We start from the raw sequence: 26821 nt of genomic DNA on the forward strand, positions 1-26821 counted from the left end.
TACAACACATAGCAACTTTTCAATGTCAATAGAGGTGAGCAGGGGTGGGCCGAGTGATATCTGATCGGGAGTGGGGTGGGGGGAAAACAGGTCATATCGGACCACCCTTCCCCCCTCAACCAACCGGATGTCAACAGTTAACACCAAACCCTCCTCAACCATGTTGCAAGTTGAACGTTTTGTCTATAATGTAGGATAACGCTAGGACTACTTGCACGCTAAACAGCATAAGCGGCATGCGATAGTCAGAGCTAAGTAATCCCTCAACTAACGGATCAGATCTAAGCTCTGCAGCCCTGCCGTATCCAGTTGTGAATGGCGGTGGACAATTACACAACTCACTGGAGGAGGCTGCTCCACAAATATCCCCATTCTCAATAACGGGGGAGCCTAGCACATCAGTGCAAAAGACAAGGCATTTGCAGCCATCCTCAGCCAAAAGTGCCAAGTGGATGATCCACCACAATCTCCTCCTGAAGTCCCCAGCATCACAGATGCCAGTCTTCATCCAATTCGATTCACTCCATGTGATATCAAGAAACAGCTGAAGGCACTGGATACTGCAAAGGCTAAGGGCCCTGACAGCATCCTTGTAATAGTACTGAAGACTTGTGCTCTAGAACTAGCCGCCCTCCTATCCAAGCTGTTCCAATGCAGCTACAGCATTGTCATCTACCTCATTGTCATCTACCTGACAATGTTGAAAATTGCCAAGGTATGTCCTTTCCACATAAAGCAGGATAAATTCAATCCAGCTAACTACCTCCCCCGCCAGCCTCCTCTCGATCATCAGCAAAGCGATGGAAGGTGTAGTCGATAGTTCTGTCAAGCGGCACTTACTCAGCAATAACCTACTTACTGATGCTCAGTCTGGGTTCCATCAGGTTCCATTTGGCTCCTGACTTCATTACAGTCTTTGTCCAGACATGGACAAAACAGCTAGAAATCAGAGGTGAGTTGAGTGTGACAGCCCTTATCATCAAGGCAGCATTTGACCAAGTGTGGCATCAAGGAATCCTGGCAAAATTAAAGTCACAGGATTCAGGAGGAAAGCTCTCCACTGGTTGGAGTCATACCTAGCACAAAGGAAGATGGTTGTGATTGTTGGAAGTCAATCAGCTCAGTTCTAGGACATTGCTGCAGGAGTTCCTCAGGGCAGTGTCCTAAGTCCAACCATCTTAAGCTGCTTCATCAATGACCTTCCCTCCATCATAAGATCAGGAATGGGGCTGTTTGCTGATGATTGTACAATGTTCAGTATCACTATCATCTCCTCAGATACTGAAGCAGTCCAAGTACAAATGCAGCAAGACCTGGACAACATTCAGGCTTGGGCTGATAAGTGGTAAATGACATTCACGTCACACATGTGCTGGGCAATGACCATCTCCAACAAGAGAGAATCTAATTGTCGCCCCTTGACATTCAATAGCATTACCATCGCTGAAACCCCTACTATCAACATACTGCAGGGTTACCATCGATCAGAAGCTGAACTGGACCAGCCATTTCAATACTGTAGTTACAAAAGCAAGTCAGAGGCAGGAATGTTGAGGCGAGTAACTCACCTCCTGGCTCCCCAAAACCCAACCAACATCTTTTTTTATTCTTTCATGGGATGTAGGTGTCGCTGGCTAAGCCAGGACTTTTATTCCCATCCCTAATTGCCCTTGAGAAGATGGTGGTGAGCAGCCTTCTTGAACTGCTGCAGTCCATTTGGTATAGGTGCACACACAGCGCTGTTAGAGAGGGAGTTCTAGGATTTTGAGCCAGCAACAGTGAAGGAACAGCGATATATTTTGAAGTCAGGATGGTGAGTGTCTTGGAGGGGAACTTGCAGGTGGTGGTGTTCCCATGTATCTGCTGCCCTCGTCCTTCTAGGTGGTAGAGGTCTTGGGTTTAGAAGGTGCTGTTGAAGGAGCCTTGGTGAGTTGCTAGTACACACTGCTGCCACTGTGCATCAGTGGTGGGTGGAATAGATGTTGAAAATGGTGGATGGGGTACTTTGTCCTGGATGATGTCGAGTTTTGCGAGTGTCGTTGGAGTCGCACTCATCCAGGCAAGTGGACATTATTCCACCACACGCCTGACGTGCCTTGTAGATGGTTGACAGGCTTTGGGGAGTCAGGAGTCAGGCAGAATTCCCAGCCTCTGCAAGGCGTAAGTCAGGAGTGTGATTGAATACCCTCCACTTGCCTGTATGAGCGCGGCTCCATCAACACTCAAGAAGCTCAAAACAATCCAGGACAAAGTAGCCAGCTTAAATGGCATCCTATCCACCACCCAAAACATTCACTCCCTTCACCACAAACACGTTGTGGCAGCAGTGTGTACTATATGCAAGATGCAACAACTCACCAAAGCTCCTTCGACAGCACTTTCCAATCCCAGAGCTCTACCCACCTAGAAACTTTGCACCTCCACCTCCTGCAACTTCCTCCAAGTCACTCACCATCCTGACTTGGAAATATATCACAGTTCCTTCAATGTCGCTGCATCAAAATCCTGGAACCCCCTCCCCTAACAGCACTGTGGGTGTATACACCACATGGGCTGCAGCGGTTCAAGAATGCAGCTCACCACTACCTTCTCAAGGGCAATTAGGGATGGGCAATAAATGCAGGTCCAGTCAGTGATGCCCACATCCTGTGGAAGAATTTTAAAAATCCAATCCAGGCAGAACACACTGAGGGATTGCTACTTGCTTATATTTTATTTGATTAAGCTACCCTGGCATCAGTGAGCATTTGCCAGGCTAACATGAAACACCACAGACTTTGCTAATGTTGAACAACAAATTAGTTTGGGAAAAAGTGGGTTCTTTCTTCAGATCTTACCGGGATGCTGCAGAAGTGAATCTTTCGACTGATCCAGAGTTGGGTGCCTGAAGGTCAGGATGGGCAGTGCATATCGGACTCAAGTTTTTGTTTGATGACTGAAGACCTGGAGACATAAACATGTTTCCTCTGCTCAGTGCTCCACTTGCCAGGTTCATGTTGGATAACTGTGAGAAAAAGGACAGCTGCAATCATGGAGGGCAACATCATCGCCTGACACAAGCACACACACCTGCGTGCGTGCGGGCACACAGTCTATATTTTGATACAATATTAAAATATTGTACACAATAAAAAAATGAACGAGACAAAATAGGTATATCTATATGGGTAAATGGATGTAATGTTAAACAGAAGAGCCATAGGACAGAGAGGAGAAGCGTTCCCCCCCACCCCCACCCTGGATTCCAAGGATTACGTTAACGAGGAGAGATTATACAAACTAGGGTTTGCAATTTAGATGGTGAAGGGATCATTTGGTTATGAGGTTGTGAAATTTGCTGCTGGTGTTAGGGACTGAAACAGGGACTATGCCAACAGTATCTTTTTCCGATTGGTGAGTCAAGTCCCTCAGGATTTAAGCTCCTTGTGGTGTACATTACTGGATCAAGGCAGCCAATATCAGTCACAGCTTTGAAGTTTCTTTTGCCCAAAGAAAATATACCCATGCACATTAACTTAAGGGTCCAGGTACACAGACCATTAAACGGATAGATACAGAAAATAATCAACAGGTTTAATGGAATGATGGTCCTTATATCTAGAGAATATAGTACAAGCAGGTAGAAGTCATGATTCAACTATACAAAGCCCTGGTTATACCACGCCTGGAGTTACCATGAGCCATTTTAGTACCATACCTTATGAAGGTTATATTGGCCATAGAGGGAGAGCAATGCAGATTTACTAGAATGATACCTGGATTCCAAGGATTACGTTAATGAGGAGAGATTATACAAACTAGGGTTTGCAATTTAGATGGTGAAGGGATCATTTGATCAAAATTTCAAGATATTATGGGGAATTTCCACTGTTTAGGGGCTCTAGCGCTCAGGAGTGTAGCGTAGGAGATACAGGCCTTCCAGGGGTGAAATTAGGAAATACACCTATACACAAAGGGAGGGGGGAGTTTGGAACTTGCTTCTGCAAACAGCAGTTAATTTTAAATCTGAGATTGATAGACTTCTGTGAACCAAAGGCATTCAGGGAAATTAGAATGTAGAGTCGCCATGATCTTATTAGATAGCAGAACAGACCAGAAGAGTTAAATGGCATCCTCCTGTTCCTTTGTTCTTAAGAAAACAATGCTCTGACCTCTGGGTTACGTAGGTATTAACGTTAGGCATGAAGATCTCTGATATGACCTACAATTATTCAGTGCATACCGTCTTCTCATTTCATGCTCTTAAATGGACTAAGGATCATCAGTGGAGAACAGCACAGTTGACATTTCGAGTCCTCATGACCCTTCAACAGAACTAAGTAAAAATAGGAAAGGGGTGAAATATAAGCTGGTTTGGGGGCGGGTGGGGTGTTGGGACAAGAAGAGCTAGGTAAAGGGCCAGTGATAGGTGGAGATAACCAAAAGATGTCACAGACAAAAGGCCAAAGAGGTGTTGAAGGTGGTGATATTATCTAAAGGAATGTGCTAATTAAGTGTAGAAAGCAGGACAAGCAAGGTACAGATAGCCCTAGTGGGGGTGGGGTGGGGTGAAGGAATACTAAAAAGGCTAAAAGGTAGAGATAAAACAATGGATGGAAATACATTTAAAAATAATGGAAATAGGTGGGAAAAGAAAAATCTATATAAATTATTATGAAAAACAAAAAGCAGGGGGAAAAAACAGAAAGGGGGTGGGGATGGAGGAGAGAGTTCATGATCTAAAATTGTTGAACTCAATATTCAGTCCAGAAGGCTGTAAAGTGCCTAGTCGGAAGATGAGGTGCTGTTCCTCCAGTTTGCGTTGAACTTCACTGGAACATTGCAGCAGGCCAAGGACGGACTTGTGGGCATGAGAGCAGGGTGGAGTGTTGAAATGGCAAGCGACAGGGAGGTCTGGGTAATGCTTGCGGACAGACCGAAGGTGTTCTGCAAAGCGGTCATCCAGTCTGCGTTTGGTCTCTCCAATGTAGAGGAAACCGCATTGGGAGCAACGAATGCAGTAGACTAAGTTGAGGGAAGTCCTTACTTATCACCCCACCAGCCTCCACATTCAAAGGATCATCCTCCGCCATTTCCGCCAACTCCAGCATGATGCCATCACCAAACACATCTTCCCTTCACCCCCCCCCTGGCGGCATTCCGTAGGGATCGTTCCCTCCGTGACACCCTGGTCCACTCCTCCATCACCCCCTACTCCTCAACCCTCTCCCACGGCACCTTCCCATGCAACCGCAGAAGATGCAACACTTGCCCCTTCACTTCCCCTCTCCTCACCATCCAAGGGCCCAAACACTCTTTTCAAGTGAAGCAGCATTTCACTTGCACTTCCCTCAACTTAGTCCGAAGGTGTTCTGCAAAGCGGTCACCCAGTCTGCGTTTGGTCTCTCCAATGTAGAGGAAACCGCATTGGGAGCAACGAATGCAGTAGGCTAAGTTGAGGGAAGTGCAAGTGAAATGCCTTCAGATGCAGAGGGTCTGCAGGCTCAGTTAGGTGATTCAAAGTGAACAAGTCTGGGAAATGGCGAGGTGTAAATGTGTGGCAACCGCTCCTGGGAGCTGTTAAGCTGTCCTAGCCTTCCAGAAATACTTGTGAAACTTATGAGTGCTCTGTTTGAATGATAATAAGCAATCCCTGGAGTCACTTGCCCTGCCAGTACAGAAAAATATACCAAACTTTCTGCTGCAGAAATCCAGGTGTTTCCCGTAGGAGGAACTGAGGATTGTGGCATAACAATTATTTTCTCAAGACTCATAACAGCTCCTTACCAAGGTCAGTGCATAATGACCACTGTGAGCTATCAGAGGGAATTTAGAAACATAGAGCACATAAACAGGCCATTCAGCCCAACTGTTCTATCCTCATGTGTATGCTCCACATGAGCTTTGTCTCACCGTACTTCATTTCACATGACTTAAATTCACGCTATTAATGTTTCCTTCTATTCCTTTCTCCCTCATGTGCTCATCTAGCTTCTGCTGAAATGCATCTAAGAACTCCAGGATGAGTTGCACCCCTAGTCAAGCCATTCCAGTATAGCTACAACACTGGCATCTACCCAGCAACATCGAAAATCGTCCAGTTATGTCCTGTCCATAAAAAGGAGGAAAAATCCAACCCAGCCAGTTACTGCCCCATCAGTCTACTTTTATCATCAGCAAAATGATGGAAGGCATCGTCGACAGTGCTATCACGGGGCACTTACACAGCTATAACCAGCTCACTGGTGCTCAGTTTGCGTTCTGGCAGGGCCACTCAGCTCCTGACCTCAATACAGCATCCAAACATGGGCAAAAGAGCTGAATTCCAGAGGTGAAGTGAGAATGACTGTCCTTGACATCAAGGCAGCATTTGAGTGTGGCATCAAGGAGACCTAGCAAAATTGGGAGTCAATGGGGATCAGGAGGAAAACTCTCCACTGGTTGTAGTCATACCTAGCACAAAGGAACATAGGAAGATAGGAGGAGTAGGCCATTCGGCCCATCAAGCCTGCTCTGCCATTTAATTAGGTAACTGCTGATCATCTACCTCAACGCCGCCTTCCTGCTCTATCCCCATATGCCTAGATGTCATTAGTCACCAGAAATCTTTCAATTTCTATCTTAAACATGCTCAATGACTGAGCTTCCACAGCCCTCTGGGGTAGAGAATTCCAAAGATTCACCACTCTCTGAGTGAAGAAATTCCTCCTCATCTCAGTCTTAAATGGCCTGCCTCTTATTCTGAGACTGTGTCCTCTGGTTCAAAACTCACCAGCCAGGGGAAACACCCTATCTATATCTATCCTGTTATGCTCTGTAAGGCTTTTGAAAGTTTCAATGGTATCACCTTTCATTCTTCTAAACCCTAGAGAATACAGACCCTGTCTCCTAAATCTCTCCTCATAAGACAATTGAGCCATCCCAGGGATTAGTCTGGTGAATATCCATTGCACTCGCCGTGGAAAAAGAAGATGGTTGTGGTTATTGGAGGCCAATCATCTCAGCCCCAGGACATCACCGCAGGAGTTCCTTAGGGCAATGCCAACCATCTTCAGCTACTTCACCAATGACCTTCCTTCCATAGCAAGGTCAGAAGTGGGGATGTTTGCTGATTGCACGTTGTTGGGGTGCCATTCGTGATTCCTGAGGTACTGAAGCAGTCCGTGTCCATATGCAACAAGATCGGGACAGCTTGGGCTAATGACAAGTAACATTGTTATGATCCCAATTATGAGGATACTGGCCAAGCTGGATACTTGTTAAGATCTAGTTTGATAGACCATAATCATTTAAAGGATCGAATGCGTGGAAGGACCAAGGATAACGAAATGAGTGGCAGGACTCCAAGATTAAATTGAAACACCAAAAGATGCTTTACTAAACAAAATTGAACAAAACAAACACAAGGAATAAGGATTAAATAAGATAATGATTCTAACAATGAGCCTTAAACTCAATCCTACAGGCTCAGCCCAGCTTAACCTTTTTGCTGTGCCTTTCACTCTGGTTGGCTTTTAAACATAATCATACTCAGGAAGGCAGGTTTTTTTTCCCCCTCTGGGTCTGGGTCCACAGGTTAGAGCTCAGATCTATGATATACCCCTACCAATATAACTTCCTGGTCCAAATATAGGCATCGCTGACGGTCACACGCCACAACCCACCAGACACATGTAGACATTCCCTTAGAGTTTATTTTATGGTTGGACTTCTCTCTTTACAGAGCTACTTGGTCCCATCCCAGTTCTCTAGTTAAACACGACAGGCTGCATGCCTGCAGTCTCCCAGGCCAGCATAGCTCCACCTTAGCAACTTTCCAAAGCAACTTCAGGTCTTTGAGCTGGGTCAAAGGTTCAAGCATTGTTTGTAAACACACACAGGCAAAATAAACCAAACTGAAAATACGCAACCCCCAATTCACCTTAAACTGAAACCAAAACTCTACATTCTTAACTATTTGGTAGTAAAAAACTTGAGTTTTGCTGAAAAAAGACATTTTGTTGAAGGTCTTTGTCTTGCACTCATCAGGACGATCGCAAGAATACCAATGTCAGGGGAAGCAACAGCTTTATACTGTATGAGAAGAGAGCGCTGATTGGTTGGCAAGTGGACACTGATTGGTAACAAAAACAGAATTACCTGGAAAAACTCAGCAGGTCTGGCAGCATCGGCGGAGAAGAAAAGAGTTGACGTTTCGAGTCTTCATGACCCTTCAGCAGAACTGAGTAAAGTTAGGAGAGGGGTGAAATATAAGCTGGTTTAAGGTGGTGGGGGGGAGAGATGTTGGGGGGGGGTGTAGCGACAAGCAAGCAGTGATAGGAGCAGATAATCAAAAGATGTCACAGACAAAAGGAACAAAGAAGTGTTAAAGGTGGTGATATTATCTAAGAAAAGTGCTAATTAAGAATGGATGGCAGGACACTCAAGGTACGGCTCTAGGGTGAGTGGGGTGGAAAGACTGACAGGGTATTACAGTTATAGATCTAAAAATAATGGAAATAGGTGGGAAAAGAAAAATCTATATAAATTATTGGAAAAAACAAAAGGGAGGAGGAAGAAACGGAAAGGGATGGGGGAGGGGGGTTTAAGATCTAAAGTTGTTGAATTCAATATTCAGCCCGGAAGGCTGTAAAGTGCCCAGTCGGAAGATGAGGTGCTGTTCCTTCAGTTTGCGTTGGGCTTCACTGGAACAATGCAGCAAGCCAAGGACAGACATGTGGGCAAGAGAGCAGGGTTGAGTGTTAAAATGGCAAGCGACAGGGAGGTTTGGGTCTTTCTTGCGGACAGACCGCAGGTGTTCTGCAAAGCGGTCGCCCAGTTTGCGTTTGGTCTCTCCAATGTAGAGGAGACCGCATTGGGAGCAACGAATGCAGTAGACTAAGTTAGGGGAAATGCAAGTGAAATGCTGCTTCACTTGAAAGGAGTGTTTGGGCCCTTGGACGGTGAGGAGAGAGGAAGTGAAGGGGCAGGTGTTGCATCTTCTGCGTGGGCATGGGGAGGTGCCATAGGTGGGGGTTGAGGAGTAGGGGGTGATGGAGGAGTGGACCAGGGTGTCCCGGAGGGAACGATCCCTACAGAATGGCACCAGGGGGGTGAAGGGAAGATGTGTTTGGTGGTGGCATCATGCTGGAGTTGGCGGAAATGGCGGAGGATGATCCTTTGAATGTGGAGGCTGGTGGGGTGATAAGTGAGGACAAGGGGGACCCTATCATGTTTCTGGGAGGGAGGAGAAGGCGTGAGGGCAGATGCGCGGGAGATGGGCTGGACACAGTTGAGGGCCCTGTCAACGACCGTGGGTGGAAAACCTCGGTTAAGGAAGAAGGAGGACATGTCAGAGGAACTGTTTTTGAAGGTAGCATCATCAGAACAGATGCGACGGAGGCGAAGGAACTGAGAGAATGGGATGGAGTCCTTATAGGAAGCGGGGTGTGAGGAACTGTAGTCGAGGTAGCTGTGGGAGTCAGTCGGCTTGTAATGGATATTGGTGGACAGTCTATCACCAGAAATTGAGACAGAGAGGTCAAGGAAGGGAAGGGAAGTGTCAGAGACGGGGCATGTGAAAATGATGGAAGGGTGGAGATTGGAAGCAAAATTAATAAATTTTTCCAGGTCCCGACGAGAGCATGAAGCCGCACCGAAGTAATCATCGATATACCGGAGAAAGAGTTGTGGGAGGGGGCCGCATTGGATTGGAACAAGGAATGTTCCACATACCCCATAAAGAGACAGGCATAGCTCTGGGGCCCATGCGGGTACCCATAGCCACACCTTTTATTTGGAGGAAGTGAGAGGAGTTAAAGGAGAAATTGTTCAGTGTGAGGACAAGTTCAGCCAGACGGAGGAGAGTAGTGGCGGATGGGGACTGTTCGGGCCTCTGTTCGGGACACTGATTGGTACTGGCTTTGCCATGGAGAATGCGCCAGTTAATGGCGAGTGACACTTAATTAAATGCCATGCATTGTTTGAAATTTAAACCAGGCAGCTTGACTCTTGATTGGTCAAGGTGTTGCCCTGAGGACTGAATCAGCGAAAGACTGCCACTTATTTTGTTTAGCTGAAACAGGCACAATATGTGTACATGTTCTCGATCCCTTCCCCCCACCCCACCCCCACTAGGGCTATCTGTACCTTGCTCATCCTGCTTTCTACCCTTAATGTCACCTATTAGCACATTCCTTAGATAATATCACCACCTTCAACACCTCTTTGTCCTTTTGTCTATGACATCTTTTGGCAATCACCACCTGTCACTGGCCCTCTATCCAGCTCTACCTGTCCCCCACCTCTTAAACCAGCTTATATTTCTCCTCTTTTCTATTTTTCCTCAGTTCTGTTGAAGAGTCATTCGGACTCAAAACGTTAACTATATTCCTCTCCGCAGATGCTGTCAGACCTGCTGAGTTTTTCCAGGTATTTTTGTTTTTGTTTTGGATTTCCAGCATCCGCAGTTTTTGCTTTTATTAAAAGATCATATGCATTATCCAATAGGATCAGGGCAGGGCAAGCATATTAGATTGTAGTTGCTCTGCCACCTGACATGTAAAGCTGTACACCTGAGACACCTAATGATAGAACAGAAGTGCTGCCCAAACCGTTAGAGACAATGGGCAGAATTTAATCCGAGTGATGGGGTCTTGCCCATTGGCTAGACAGTTGGTGAGAATCCTGTGTTCCCTCTGTTGTTGAAGGCCTGCCGTGTCAGGCTCTACAGTGGCCACTGTCGGGGCCTTGCCCAGGATTAGGGTCCCTAGGGTGGAAATCCCACCTCCTAAGAGTGCTGTTGCCATCAGTGCCATCGGGAGCGCTGGCATCCTCCTATAATACACCCACCAGAGGCCCAGGATCAACAAAGGACCCAAGGGGAAAGGTGAATGAGGGCAGGCTGCTGGTCTCGGGAAGGGGAAGGAGGAGTTGAAGACAAGAGTAGAGGGTTGACTTTCAGCTGCTCTCCCCCAACTTCCTGATCCCTGATCCCTCGATCAGGCAGTAAGTGCATTTGAATGAGGGATTCTCCCCATCCCCCCAACCCTCTGCCTGCGAGCCCGCAAGCCAACCCAAAGAGGGTTTGCTGTTCAGGATTCCCGCATGATGACTTCCCCTGCCTGCAGCTCCTTGAATAGCAGCAGCAAGGTGAGGCCCTTAAATGGGCATTAATTGCCAAATAACTTCCTCTTGACTCCTCAAAGCCTGTCTATCATGTACCAGACATAAGTCAGGAGTGTGATGGGATACTCTCCACTTGCCTGGATGAGTGCAGCTCCCACAACACTCGAAGCTCGATACAGTCCAGGACAAAGCAGCCCACTTGACTGGCACCCCATCCACCACCTTAAACATTTACTCCCTCCACCACCAGTGCTTAGTGGTAGCAGTGTGTATCATCTACAAGATGCACAGCACCAACTCACCAAGGCTCCTTCAGCAGCACCTTCCAAACCCGCGTCCTCTACCACCTGGAAGAATAAGGGTAGCAGATACACGGGAACACCACCACCTGCAGGTTCCCCTCCAAACCAGACACCACCCTGACTTCAAACCTATCGCCATTCCTTCACTGCTTCTGGGTCAAAATCCTGGAATTCCCTCTCCAACAGCACTGTGGGTGTATCTACAGCAGCGGTTCAAGAAGGCAGCTCACGTTCACCTTCTCAAGGGCAATTAAGGATAACAGGTGCTGGCCGAGCAGCGACACCCACATTCCATTAATGAAATTTTAGAAACATAGTGGGTGGGTGAGGGTGAAGGATATGAGGAGGAGATGGGTGGGTGAGGGTGAAGGATATGAGGAGGAGATGGGTGGGCGGGATTGAAGGACATGATGGGGAGGAGATGGGTGGGCGGGATTGAGGGACATGAGGGGGAGGAGATGGGTGGGCAGGATTGAGGGATATGAGGAGGGGATGGGTAGCTGGGATGGAGAGATATGAGGAGGGGATGGGTAGGTGGGATTGATCTGCAAAAAAGAACTGATCTAGTTGAATCTAATGGCCTTCTCTGTTCCCTGTTCCTAAAATAGATAGCTTTTGATCTAAAAAGACTTTTTTCCTTTCGGTATGTCTAGACTCCAACACCTTTGGGATCTTTCATTTCAGCAGACTACAATGATACTTAACTGCTGTATATTAAAAGATAGAAAACATCGGGAGCTGTATAAAACAGCTTGTTACAAGGAAAAACTACTTGGCTCAACAAAGCTGTTCTTTGCACGATTCATAAATGGACCAAACCCACCCAAGATCTGTACAGTTTCCTCCAAACCATTGTGAATCAAGCATATTCATTAATATCTGTAAGCTTCTGAGTTCCCCTTTTTCAACAAGGAGTCCTTTTGTAAGGTATCACTTGATCGCGAGTTAACCACTTTTTCTGGCAGCCAGTTCCAGATTTGGAGTGTTAGGATGTGGGTTTGTGCCCACAGCTATCTGGATGGTGAACTCCCAATATTAAACATGTGGCTGTGGGAAGGTGCCAAGAGAAGGTTAGGCAATACCTCACAAGGAGGAAGGGAAACTGAGAGGAATCAACAAGCCCATTCCTAGGACCTCCTGGTATAGGTTATAGAGATTCCTCTGAACTCGTGAAAGGGGAGACTGCTCAGAGGAAAAGGGGTGGGAAAACATAATGAACATTATTACGATCAGGATGTAAGTATCAAGCCCACATTAAAACAGAAAGGTTTATATAATTTTTCACAGGAACGTTTTCATATGCTTCAAATACACCGAATCACAAGTGCAGTGATGTCATTATGTAGACAAAGATTAACCGTTTTGTGCACAGCAAGATCTCAGTTATAGCAATAAAAGAGAAGAGCCATTTAGTCTCTATTGCAAACATTAATGTGGATGGAATGTTGCTCAGAAGAACTCCCTTGCTCTTCCTCAAAATACTGACTATTGCTTGATGCTAATAACACCAAAGTCGCATGTTCAATCCCTGTAATGGCCAGCGCAGCTATTCACCTGAAGCCAGCTAATACCTTACCCCATTTTGGCTACGCTATCTTTTACATTCACTTGAGGGCCTCGGTTTAAAGTCTCATCCAAAAGATGGGACCTCCGTCCGTGCAGCACTCTCTCAGTACTGCAATGGAGTGTCAGCCTCGATTCTGGGCCCAAGTTCTAGACATAAGACACAAGAGCTGCAGTACACTATTTAGCCCTTCGAGCCTGTTCCACCATTCAACAATTGATTTTCCACCTTAACTCCATTTTCCTGTACTACCCCTGAAAGGAGGGAAAGGAATGGCAAGGAGGTGGGATTGCTGATGGGGAGATGTAATTTCTTAAATGTGTTCAGAACTTCCTTGACCAGTGTGCTCTTGGTCCAATTAGGAAGGAGGCATTGCTGGGTCTGGTGCTGGGGAATGAAGTAGGCCAAGTGCACCAAACGTCTGTTGAGAGTAGGGGGAAAACACTTGGGTGAGAGTTACCATTGTGTAAGTAGAAGGAATAATTTGTGGGATGGGAGGTGATTTAGCAAAGGTAAAATGGAATCAAAGACTGACAGGAAAATGGCAATGGAACCATGGGAGACCGTTAAGGACAAGGTGTTTCAGGTACAGGCTAGGTACATTCCAACAACGGGTAGAAGGGAGGGGAACCAAAGTCATGGCTCCTTGGATGTTGAGGAAGATAGAATATATGATGAAACAAATAAAAAAAAGTGGGTATATGATGCATGTCAAATCAGCCATGGTCTAGCTGAATGCTGGAGCAGGCTCAAAGGCCCGAATGGCTACTCCTGCTCCTAATTCCTATGTTTGTACGTCAGGTGAACTCTTCAAGCCGGAATCAGGTCAAAAACAATACGTTGAGAGGGGAAATGAAGAGGCAAATAAGACTGGTGTATGTCCCAGTATATTCTGAATTTCAGTCTAATTGCTAAAAACTGACCACAAAAGGCTACAAAAAGATGGTCGCCCGAGGATCACCTGAATGCTCGTGTTTGAAATTAGTCCCCTGTCTCAAGAGGAAAAAAAAGGAACCTTCCAGACTGATGTTGGATCAATGCCTTTCCTGACCCAACTGAATGGGTCTTTTGAATACAAAGACACTGGCTGTCTCAAACTCACAAGGTGTGAAATCCACAACACAGAATGTTCAATCAGTCTAACCACCTACCTTATTTGGAAAAGGATTTTGAACTTGTATAAGGCACATGAAGAAACAGCCATATTTTCTGTCTGCAAGAAGCTGTTCTGAAGACAGAGTTCCACCAAAAGGTATCAAACCTGCTGCAAGTCATCCATGCAGCCAAGATAATAAACAACATAGCTTGAAAACAAAAACAGAATTACCTGGAAAAACTCAGCAGGTCTGGCAGCATCGGCGGAGAAGAAAAGAGTTGACATTTCGAGTCCTCATGACCCTTCAACAGAACTGAGTAATATCAGGAGAGGGGTGAAATAAAAGCTGGTTTAAGGTTGGGGGGGGTGGGGGGGGGGGGGGGGAGAGAGATTTCACCCCTCTCCTAACTTTACTCAGTTCTGTTGAAGGGTCATGAGGACTCGAAACGTCAACTCTTTTCTTCTCCGCCGATGCTGCCAAACCTGCTGAGTTTTTCCAGGTAACTCTGTTTTTGTTTTGGATTTCCAGCATCCGTAGTTTTTTGTTTTTAGCAATAGCTTGAAAGTGGGAGAAGTGCAATCTTTTCCAACTTTGAGTTCACCTGAGAACAAACCTCCTGGAAATTCAACTACAAGAGGCCTCACAACTTACTGAGAATCCTCTGCTTTACAAGGCCTTCACTTCAACTAAAGCAATAACTCACCTAAGGAACTACAGGCCCTCCACAAAAGAGATTGCAGTAACTATAAGTTGTAACTGTATTGTTTTACCTTCATCTTTTATCTAATCTTTGTGTATGTGATAGTGTGGGTGAGCTGAGTGAATGACACGTCATATTTTAAACATCCGGGCAAGTGTGTGACAATAAATATTATTTTAATTTTCACAAAAAAGCTTGATGCTGGAATTCTTGGATTGGGACAATAACTCTGAGGGTAAGAAAACACACATCCCTTAACTACAAAAGTATTGATCACAGGCAGTATAAAAAGAGCACATAAATTCTGTCCGTGGCAGTGGCAAAGAGAGAATGTGAGAATAGAATTGTAGTCAACATAAAAGGGAACCCAAAAATCATCTACCAGTTTGGAAATAGTAAGCAAGTAGTGAGAGGCAGGTTGGGTGCTATTAGGGACAAAGACAGTAATATCTGCTTAATGGCACAGGGCAAGGCTGGAACACTGAATGAGTACTTTGTATCAGTGTTTACTAAGGGAGAGGATGCTGAAAAATATCAGTAGAAGTGGAGATGGTAAAGGTAGTGGATGAGGTGAAAATTGATATGCTGGATGCTTTGGAAAAGTTGGCTATGCTTAGAGTGAATGAGTCACCTGGTCCAGATGGCTTGCATCCCAGGTTCTAAAGGAAGTGGGGATGGAGATAGGAGGAGGGCTTGTCACAGTCTTCCAGTCTTCCCAAGGTATGAGGGGGGTACCAGAGGATTGGAGAGTGGTGAATGTTTATCCTTATTCAAGAAAGGGTGCAAGGACAGTCCTAGCAACTATAGGCTACAGTTTAACATCAGTGGTGGGTTAGGTTTTAGAAACAATAATCAGGGGACAAAAAATGAACAGGCACTTGGAGAGATTGGAGTTAATTAAGGAGAGACAGCAGGGATTTTTTGAAGAAGTAATGGAGAAGGTTGAGGAAGAGAATGGAATGGGTGTTCTCCATATGGATTTCAAGAAAGCATTTGACAAAGTTGCTGGTTAACAAAAATGTGGCTCATAGAATAGGAGGGTCAGAGTCAACTTGGATAAAAAAATGGCTTTCAGATTGGAGGGTGGTAAGATACTAGGGTTCCCTAAGGGGTCAGTGCTAGGACCACTGCTTTTTTTCCCTCTATATCTGCATGACTTGGAAAGTGGAATCCAGAGTAAAATTTCAAAATTTGCTATTGATACAAACTTAGAGTTGTGGCCTCCAGTGAGGCTGATACCAATAGGACTTAGATAGGCTAGCAGAATAGGCAGACGTGTGGTAGATGGAATTTGATATAGTGATGTGTGAGATGATGCATTTTGGCACAAGGGATAGATAGATACAATATAGGCTTAATGGCAGAGTTCTAAAGACTGTGCAGAAACAGGCCGCCTGGGGTTCATCTGCATAGATTCTTGGCTCTAGTCTTAAGAGTGAAAATAAGAACATAAAGGGGATTTAGGATCTCCCTGCACTGTGCCACACATTTCTAACAGATCCATTTTCTTTACATGTGGATCATTATCAGTCACAAACAATAAGACGTAGGAGCAGAAGGATGCCATTTGGCCCATCGGGTTTGCTCCACCATTCAATAAGATCATGGCTGATCTGATAATCCTCAGCTCCTCTTTCCTGGCTTTTCCCCATAATCCTTGATTTCCTTACTGATTAAAAATCTGTCTATCTCAGCTTTGAATATATTCAACGACCCAGCCTCTGCAACCCTCTGCGGTAAAGAACTCCACAGATTCACTACCCTCTGAGAGAAGAAATTTTTCCTCATCTCTGTCTTGAATAGGCCACCCCTTACTCTGAAATTATGCCCTCTGGTCCTGGACTCTCCCACAAGGGGAAACAACCTCTTGCCACCTACCCTGTGAAGCCCCCTAAGAATCTTATATGTTTCAATAAGGTCGCCTCTCATTCTTCTAAACTCCAATGAGTACAGGCCCAACCTACTCAACCTCTCCTGATAAGAAAATCCCTCCATACCCGGGATCAACCTAGTGAACCTTCTTTGGACTGCCTCCAATGCCAGTATATCTTTCCTTAGATAAGGGGACCAAAACTGTTCACAGTATTCTAGAGCAAAAACAAAAATTGCTGGAAAAACTCAGCCGGCCTGACAGCATCTCTGGAGAGAAAGACAGAGTTAACGTTTTGAGCCCATATGACTCTTCTTCAGAACTAAAGAGAAGTAAAAATGTGGTGAAATATATGCCGTTTAAATGGGGTGGGACAGATGAAGCTGGATAGAAGGCCAGTGATGGGTGGAGGCAAAGGAGAGATTACAAAAAATTTGCAATCTCTCCTTTGCCTCCACCCATCACTGGCCTTCTATCTAGCTTCACCTGTCCCAACACCCCTTAAACGGTATATATTTCACCACATTTTTACTTCTCTTTAGTTCTGAAGAAGAGTCGTATGGGCTCGAAACGTTAACTCTGTCTTTCACTCCACAGATGCTGTCAGGCCTGCTGAGTTTTTCCAGCAATTTGTTTTTGTTTCAGGTTTTCAGCATCGGCAGTATTTTATTTTTATCACAGTTTTCTAGATGTGGTCTAACTAGTGCCTTGTATAGTTTTGGCAAGGCTTCCCTATTTTTACACCCCATTCCCTTTGAAATAAAGGCCAACAATTAATTTGTCTTCCCTATTACCTGCCGAACTTGTAAGTTGGCTTTTTGTGATTCATGCATAAAGATCCTAAATCCCTTTGTGCAGCAGCTTTCTGCAGTCTTTCTCCATTCAAATAATATTCAGCTCCTCTATTCTTTCTGCCAACGTGCATAACCTCACATTTTCCCACATTATATTCCACCTGCCAAGTTTTTGCCCACTCACTTAACCTGTCTATATCCCTCTGTAGAGTCCTTGTGTCATCCTCATTATTTGCCCTTCCATCCATAAACTTGGCGATAGTACATTCACGTCCCTCATCCAAGTCATTTATATTGTAAATAATTGTGGCCCCAGCACTGATCCCTGTGGCACTCCACTAGTTACAGGTTGCCATCCTGAAAACGTCCCCTTTATCCCAACTCCCTGTCTTCTATTAGTTAGCCTATCCTCTATCCTACTACCCCCAATACCATGGGCTCTTATTAAGTAGCCTTATGTGCGATACCTTATTGAATGCTTTTTGGAAATCCAAATATATTACATCTACTGGTTCCCCTTTATCTATTCTGCTTGTTACCTCCTCAAAGAATTCTAATAAATTTATTAGGCATGATTTCTCTTTCATGAAGCCATGCTGACTCTGCTTGATTATATTATGCATTTTTAAATGCTCTGCTATTACATTCTTTATAATAGATTCAAAAATTTTCCCAATGACGGATGTTAAGCCAACTGGCTTATAGCTACCTGCTTTCTGTCTCCATCCCTTTTTGAATAAGGGTGTTACGTTGGCAGTTTTCCAAACCTCTGGAACTTTTCCAGAATCTAAGGATTCTTGGAAGATTACTACCAGTTCATCCACTATCTCTGCAGCTACTTCCTTTAATATCCTAGGATGCAACCCACAGGTCTAGAGGACTTTTCGACCTTTAGCCCCATTAGTTTCCCTAGCACTTTTTCTCTAGTGATAGTTATTGTATTTATTTCTTCCCCCACTTTTGCCCCTTGATTATTTAGTATTTTTGGAATGCCATTAGTGACTTCTACTGTGAAGACTGATGCAAAGTATTTGTTCAACTCCTTTGCCATTTCCTGGTTCCCCATTATTATTTCCCCAGCATCATCCTCTAAGTTGCCTATGCTCACTTTGACTTCTCTCTTCCTTTTTATATATTTAAAGATGCTCTTACTGTCTGTTTTCATATTACTTGCTAGTTTACCCTTAAAGTTTATTTTCTCCCTCTTTATATTTTTGGTCATCTTCTGTTGGTTTTTAAAACTTTCCCAATCCTCTGGCTTACCACTAATCTTTGCCACATTGTATGTTTTTCTTTCAATATGATACTATCCTTAACTTCCTTGGTTAACCATGGTTGGTTTATTCCCTTCCAAGAATCTTTCTTCCTCACTGGGATATATCTCTGTTGTGAGTCATGAACTATTTTCTTAAACGTCTGCCATTGTTCATCAACTGTCTTTTCTGCTAAACTCCTTTCCCAGTCCACTCCAGCCAACTCTGCCCTCATTCCTTTGTAATTGCCCTTATTTAAGTTTAGCACAGTTGTTTCCGACCCAGTTTCTCACTCAAACTGAATGCTAAATTCTACCATGTTATGGTCACTGTTTCCTAGGGGATCTTTTACTCTGAGATCATTTATTGAACCTGCCTCATTACACATTACTAGATCCAAAATAGACTGATCCCTGGTTGGGTCCACAACATATTGTTCTAGGAAACTATCCCGGATACAGTCCATGAATCCTTGCTTGTGGCTACCTCTGCTAATTTGGTTTTCCCAATCTACATGAAGATTAAAGTCACCCATGATTATTATACTGCCATTTTTACATGCCCTCATTATCTTCTGCTTTATTCTCTGTCCTACAGCATAGCTCTGTTCAGGGGTCTACAGACTACTCCCACCAACGTCCTCTTCCCCTTGTTATTTCTTACCTCCACCCATATGGATTCTACATTTTCCAATCCAAGATCATTTCTTGCTACCATACTTATTCCATCTTGTACGAATTAGGCTACCCACCACCCTTTCCTTCCTGTCTGTTCTTTTTAAAAGTCACATGCCCCTGAATATTTAGTTCTCAGCCTTGATCTCCTTCTAACCATGCCTCCGTGATGGCAATAAGGTCAGACCCATTAACCTCTATTTGTACCGTTAATTCATTTATTTTGTTCTAAATACTACGTTCATTGAAGTAAAGAGCCATTCATTTTGCTTTTTTACCATTTTTTCCCACTTTGACCCTATTTGCTGCCTTTTTTTTTTAATGTTTGCACACCCTGTGCCTTCCTGTCACACTCTGGGTATCACTGGCTAAATAGCTGCCCTGCAAGGCTGCCATATCTTTTTGCTTTATAAGGCTACGTATCCCCTCTCCAGAACTCTCCCCCCCTTTATTTAGTTTAACTCCCTCTCTACAGCCCCAGTTATTCGATATGCCAGGACACTGGTCCTAGCACGGTTCAAGTGAAGCCCATCCAACCAGAACAGCTCCCTCCTACTCCAGTACTGGTGCCAGTGTCCCATGAACTCAAACCCATTCCTCCCACACCAATCTTTGAGCCACGCATTTAACTCCTTGACTTTATTTACCCTATGCCAGTTTGCCCATGGCACAGGTAGTAATTCTGAGATTATTACCTTGGAGGTTCTACTTTTTAATTTAGCTCCTGACTGTTCAAATTCTTTCAGCAGAACCTCCTTTCTAGTCCTATCAACGTTGTTGGTACCAATGTGGATGACAATAACTGGATCCCTCCCCTCCCACTCCAAGTTCCTCTCCAGCCCTGAGGAGATGTCCTTAACCCTGGCACCAGGCAGGCAACACAGCCTTCAGGACTCACGCTCATAGTTGCAGAGAACAGTATCTATCCCCCTAATTATACTGTCCCCTACCACTACTACATTCCTATTTCCACCCCCCCATTTGAATGGCTCTCTGAGCCACAGTGCCGTGGTCAGTTTGCTCATCCTCCCTGCAGTCTCTGATCGTTCACACAGCTTGCACCTCGTAACTGTTGGACAATTGCAGGGGCTGAGGCCCATTGAACGTTAACTCCTGGATACCCAAACCTGCAGTTACACCCTCCTGTCCCTAATCACACACCAAATTTGAATGACCTAATCTGAGGGGTGTGACCAGCTCCTGGAGCAAAGTGTCCAGGTAACTTTGCCCCTCCCTGCTGAGACGTAATGTCTGGAGCTCGGACTCCAGCTCAACTCGAATCTGAAGTTCCTCAAGCTGCAAACGCTTACTACAGATGTGTTCGCTCTGGATCAGCTTGGTGTCCAGCAGCACCCACAAGCTGCAGCAGCGACGCATCACCCCTCCTGCCATCGCTATTGTATTTTATTTAATTTTTTAATTAATTACTCTAGTATCCCTGCTCTTTACACTTGAAGAATCTCCGTTCTATACACTTTATTGTAGTTAATTCTTATACACCAGTATCAATCTTATACTTAACAAGCTATTTAAGAAAGAGAAAATAAAGACTAGAGACCTAAACACAAACTATAGAACTTAATTTTACTTTGAAGACTAGAAATACTCACCAATCCAACTCACCAATCAGCTGCTCTCCCCGCTCTTTTTAAATAAAGTCTCCCCACTCTTTGTTTAAAATTAATTCATCACACTCACCCCGCTTGTTCTTAAGTGAAGTCTGCACACTCATCTCGCTCGTTTTTAAATGCAGTCTGTACACTCATCTCGCTCGTTTTTAAATGCAGTCTGTACACTCATCTCGCTTGTTTTTAAATGCAGTCTGTACACTCATCTCGCTCGTTTTTAAATGCAGTCTGTACACTCATCTCGCTCGTTTTTAAATGCAGTCTGCACACTCATCTCGCTCGTTTTTAAATGCAGTCTGTACACTCATCTCGCTTGTTTTTAAATGCAGTCTGTACACTCATCTTGCTCGTTTTTAAATGCAGTCTGTACACTCATCTCGCTCGTTTTTAAATGATACAGACTTCATAGCACAAAACAGGCCATTCAGCCCAACAGGTCAATGCCACTGTTTATGCACCAAAGAGGCCTCCTCCCACCCCAATTCATCTCACCCTATCTCCAACAACAACTCGTACTTATATAGCACCTTTAACATAATAAAATGTCCTAAAGTGCTTCACAGGAACATTATAAAGCAAAATTTAATGCCTAACCCACAAAAGGTGTTATTAGGGCTGATGGCCAAAAGCTTTGTGAAATTGGTAGCCTTTAATGAGTTGTCTTACAGAAGGAAATAAATGTAGAGAAGCAGTGAGGTTTAGGGAAGCAATTCCAGAGGTTAGGGGCTTGGCAACCAAAGATACAGCCACCAATGGTGAAGCAATTAAAATTGGAATGCTTAAGTGGCCAGAATTAGAGGAGCATAGATCACTCGGAGGGTTGTGTGAAGGAGGTCCCAGAGATAGGGAGGGGTGAGGCCATGGAGAGATTTGAAAACAAGGATGGAAATTTTAAAATCGAGGCATTGCTTAACTGAGACCCAATGTACGTCAGCAAGCACAGGGGTGATGGATAAACAGGTCTTAGAATGAGTACATACAAGGGCAGCAGAGTTTTGGATGACTTCAAGTATGCAAAACGTAGAACATGGCAGGATGTCCAGAGTGCATTGGAATAGTCAAATCAAGAAGTAATGAAGGCATGGGTGAGGTTTCCAGCAGATGAGCTGAGGCAGGACAGAGTGGGGCGACATTACAGAGGTGAAAATAGACGGTCTTAGTAATGGTGCGGATATGAGGTCAGAAGCTCAACTTGGGATCAAATATAGTGCCAAGTCTGTGAACAATCTGCTTCAGAATCAGACAGCTGGCAGGGAGAGGCAAGGAGTCAGTAGCTAGAGAACAGAGTATGTTGCAGGGATCGAAGATAATGGTTCAGTCTTCCCAACATTTAACTGGAGGAAATTTCTGTTCATCCAGTATTGGATGTCAGACAAGCGGTCTGATTATTTAGAGATAATGGAGGAGCCAAGAGAGGAGGTGGTGGTGGTGGGAGGGAGAGAGAGAGAGCTGGGTGCTATCAGTGTATGTATGAAAACTAAAGCTGCGTTTTCAGATGATGACTAATGTGCAGTACCTTATCCAAGGCTGCTTGAAAGTCCATGTCACTGCATTACTCTCATTATTCTTTCTATACTTCTTCAAAGAATAGGTTGGTCAAGCATGACATAATAAAGTATTAATTATTAAAAATAACAAGAATTAGACAAAAATGGAAACAGCCAAATGCTGAATCACTCGCCTTTCTGCTATCTTCTTTTGCTCCTGTTTGTTAATGGGATAGAAAGCTGCTGCTCTCTTTTGGAGAGGAGTTTAAGGGGCAATTGGAGAGCCCTGTTTAAAATAATGAAGCCATGAGACAAGGTAAGTAGCTAGCTCCAACAGTGGCGGGGTCTTTTAGAAAAATGATTCCTCTATCAAGCATCTTGGGCTGCTATTTACGTTAAAGGCTATATAAATTCAAGGTGTTGTGTAGAATGGGGGAGACATGGATAAAATATTAAATGGAAGAGACCCACGCAGACCAAGCAGCTGATTATGTGTTGGGGACCTAATTAGAGATTCAGCAGCTTGTTGTGTGGTAGATTGAATAACTCAGCACATGGCAGGACCCAAACACTGAGCAGACTGTTATACCCTGGGGACCCACCTGGATCAAGTGGACATTATATGGCAGGGTGACAAAGGAATAGTTGTGCTGATGAGCTATACTTTTAGCAGAAGAAGCTGCCGGAACTGAACAGCACATTATACGAGGAATCAGTTAATCCAAATCAAGCAATAACATAAATCTTCCCTTTTACTTTTGACCTGTAGACCACACTCGATGAATAACATTTAATGAATTATAATACCAACTAGTTCACTTCACTTGCTATCCATAACATTCAAACACAATGTGGCACGCCCCAAGATTGACAAGAAGATTAAAGCACCATCATGTCGGCTATCTACCAAAATACAATGTAAGACCACCAACTAGAGCTAGAAGGCAAATTGACCAAGAAACATTCCACTTCACTGTTACCAGGCAACAGACCACTTAAAATGATGAACTTTATAGAATCTGGAATCAGGTTACACAGAGGCAGAAAGACAGACATACGGATAGAAAGAGTAAGAGATAATGTAGAGTAGGGAGCAACATACAAAGAGAAGTTAGAGAAATTAGCTAAGAAACAGGTACAGAATGGCTGAATGAAACAAGCAGTAGAGCCAGGAGAGAACAGCTGAGAGACAGAGACAAGAGCTGAGCATGAACAGGAGAGAGGAGAGCCAGGGTGAGAATAGATTAGAGAGGGACAGAGCACAGACAGAATAATCAACAGCAAAAGGGAGAAGAAGAGAGAAACATAAGAGCCCAGATGTGCCTTTTACTGGTTTGTACACTGTCCCATTTTCCTACACTCATGGTCTATTTGCATTTGAGCTCAAGAGTTTAAACTTTTCAACTTTTTTGATTCTGGGGCCCAAGGACAGTCTCACGTCAGTGGTAGGGAAACTATTGGAGAAAATTCTGAAGGAGAGAATCTATCTCCACTTGGAGAGGCAAGGCTTGATCAGGGATAGTCAGCATGGCTTTGTCACAGGGAGGTCATGCCTAACAAATTTGATTGAATTTTTTGAGGATGTGACCAGGTGTGTAGATGAGGGTAGTGCAGTTGATGTAGTTTATATGGATTTCAGCTAAGACTTTGTCAAGGTCCCACATGGGAGACTTATAAAGAAGGCAAATGCACATGGGATACAGGGTAATTTGATGAGGTGGACTCAAAATTGGCTTAGTTGTAGGAGACAGAGGGTGATGACAGAAGGATGCTTTAGTGACTGGAAGCCAGTGTCCAGTGGTGTACCACAGGGATTTGTGCTGGGTCCCCTATTATTCGTCATTTATATAAACGACATAGATGACTATGTGGGGGAGAGGATTAGTAAGTTTGTGGATGACACAAAGATTGGCTGGGTGGTTAACATTGAGGTTGAGTGTCTTGGGCTACAGGAAGATATAGATGGGATGGTCAAATGGGCAAATAAGTGGCAGATGGAATTTAACCCTGAAAAGTGTGAGGTGATACACTTTGGAAGGAGCAATTTGACAAGGAAGTATTCAATGAACGGCATGACACCAGGAAGTTCTGAGGAACAAAGGGACCTTGGCGTGTGTGTCCATAGATCTCTGAAGGCGGAGGGGCATGCTAGTGGGGTGGTGAAAAAGGCACATGGGACACTTGCCTTTATCAATCGAGGCACAGATTACAAAAGTAGGGAGGTCATGTTGGAGATGTATAGAACCTTGGTAAGGCCACAATGGAGTACTGTGTTCAATTCTGGTCGCCACATTATGGGAAGGATGTTATTGCACTGGAGGGGGTGCAGAGGAGATTCACCAGGATGTCGCCTGGTATGAAACATTTAAGTTATGAAGAGAAGTTGGATAGACTTGGGTTGTTTTCATTGGAGCAGAGAAGACTAAGGGGCGACCTGATCGAGGGTGTACAAGATTATGAGGAGCATGGACAGGGTGGATAAGGAGCAGCTGTTCCCCTTAGTTGAAGGGTCAGTCACGAGGGGACATAAGTCCATGGTGAGGGGCAGGAGGTTTAGGGGGGATGTGAGGAAAACCTTTTTACCCAGAGGGTGGTGACAGTCTGGAATGCGCTGCCTGGGAGGGTGGTGGAGGCGGGTTGCCTCACATCCTTTAAAATGTACCTGGATGAGCACTTGGCACGTCATAACATTCAAAGCTGTGGGCCAAGTGCTGGTAAATGGGATTAGGTAGGTAGGTCAGGTGTTTCTCACATGTCAGTGCAGACACGATGGGCCAAAGGGCCTCTTCTGCATTGTGATTCTGTGACTGGGGAAACAGTATAACCCACACGATGATGTAGAGAGTCACATGGGAGTAGTAGAGTGGTGAGTCTGGTAGAAGATGACATGAAGATAGCACCTTGTCAAGATGATATCCTGTATATATGTATATAGTTATATGTTATTAATAAACAGTTATTGTTCAACCTCTTCATGATACAACATACAACCATACAACAGAGGGAGCTAGCTTTAATCTACTTTTTTAAATTCATTCATGGGATGTGGGCTTCACTGGCTGGGCCAGCATTTATTGCCCATCCCTAATTGTCCTCAAGAAGGTGATGGTGAGCTGCATTCTTGAGCCACTGCAGTCCATGTGTGTCGGTACACAAACAGTGCTGTTAGAAAGGGAGTTCCAGGATTTTGACCCAGCAACAGTGAAGGAACGGCGATATATTTCCAAGTCAGGATAGTGAGTGACTTGGAGGGGAACTTCCAGGTGGTGGTGTTCCCCTCTATCTGCTGCCCTTGTCCTTCCAGATGGTAGTGGTCATGGGTTTGGAAGGTGCTGTCTAAGGAATCTTGGCAAATTCCTGCAGTGCATCTTGTAAATGATACACACTGCTGCTACTGTGCGTTGGTGGTGGAGGGAGTCAATGTTTGTGGATGTGATGCCAATCAAGCGGGCTGCTTTGTCCTGGACGGTGTCAAGCTTCTTGAGTGTTGTTGGAGCTGCACTCTTCCAGGCAAATGGAGAATATTCCATCACACTTCTGACTTCTGCCTTGTAGATGGTGGACAGGCTTTGGGGAGTCAGGAGGTGGGTTCCTAGCCTCTGTGCTATTCCTGCCCTGGGAGTATTTGATGCCTACTGGCCACAACGGCCACAGACAAGCCTAAAAATTCATACACACACTAAGAGGTAACAAATAATTTGCATATAACATCTTTCATAATCTCAGGATATCCAAACTGTTTTACAGTCAAGAAAATACTTTATGAAGAGGTAGTTACTATTGTAATGTAGGAAATGTTGGGGACAGCAGCATAGGAGTTATTTTCTTTATTCTTTCATGGGATATTGGCATCGCTGACAAGGCCAGCATTTGTTGCCCATCACTAATTGCCCTTGAACTAACCTTGTTTGGTCATTTTAGGGGTTAAGAGTAAACCACATTGCTGTGGGTCCAGAGTCATATGTAGACCAGGCCAGACCAGGTAAGGACAGCAGGTTTCCTTCCCATTAGTGAAGCAAATGGGTTTTTACAACAATCGATGTTAGTTTCATGATCACCATAGTTTTGTATTGCAGGTTTATTAACTGAATTTAAATTCCACCAGCTGCCATAGTGGGATTTGAACCCATGTCCCCAAAGCATTAGCCTGGGCCTCTGGATTACTAGTCCAGTGACATTACCATTACTCCACCATAATGTTACTGGCCTGATCGAACGTTCTGGAGAAATTAATTCAAATCCCATCACAGCAGCTGGGGAATTTAAATTCAATGAATTAAATAAATCTTGAATAAAATTTAGTCTCAATAATGATGACCACGAAACTACTGGATTGTCGTAATAAACAATCTGGTTCACTATGTCCT

General features: G+C 44.5%; 1 protein-coding gene across 1 annotated transcript in view; it reads right to left on the reverse strand.

The window, feature by feature from the left end:
* ttll5 (tubulin tyrosine ligase-like family, member 5) overlaps positions 1–26821 on the reverse strand; it is a 375463-nt gene that overhangs the window by 133195 nt on the left and 215447 nt on the right. Inside the window, exon 29 of the mRNA XM_078561984.1 lies at positions 2838–3004. Coding sequence (XP_078418110.1) covers positions 2838–3004 — 167 coding nt within the window. The remainder of the gene's footprint in view (positions 1–2837; positions 3005–26821) is intronic.

Source organism: Cetorhinus maximus, chromosome 18 (genome assembly GCF_964194155.1).
Source record: "Cetorhinus maximus chromosome 18, sCetMax3.hap1.1, whole genome shotgun sequence".
In the NCBI taxonomy this organism is placed as follows: Eukaryota; Metazoa; Chordata; class Chondrichthyes; order Lamniformes; family Cetorhinidae; genus Cetorhinus; species Cetorhinus maximus.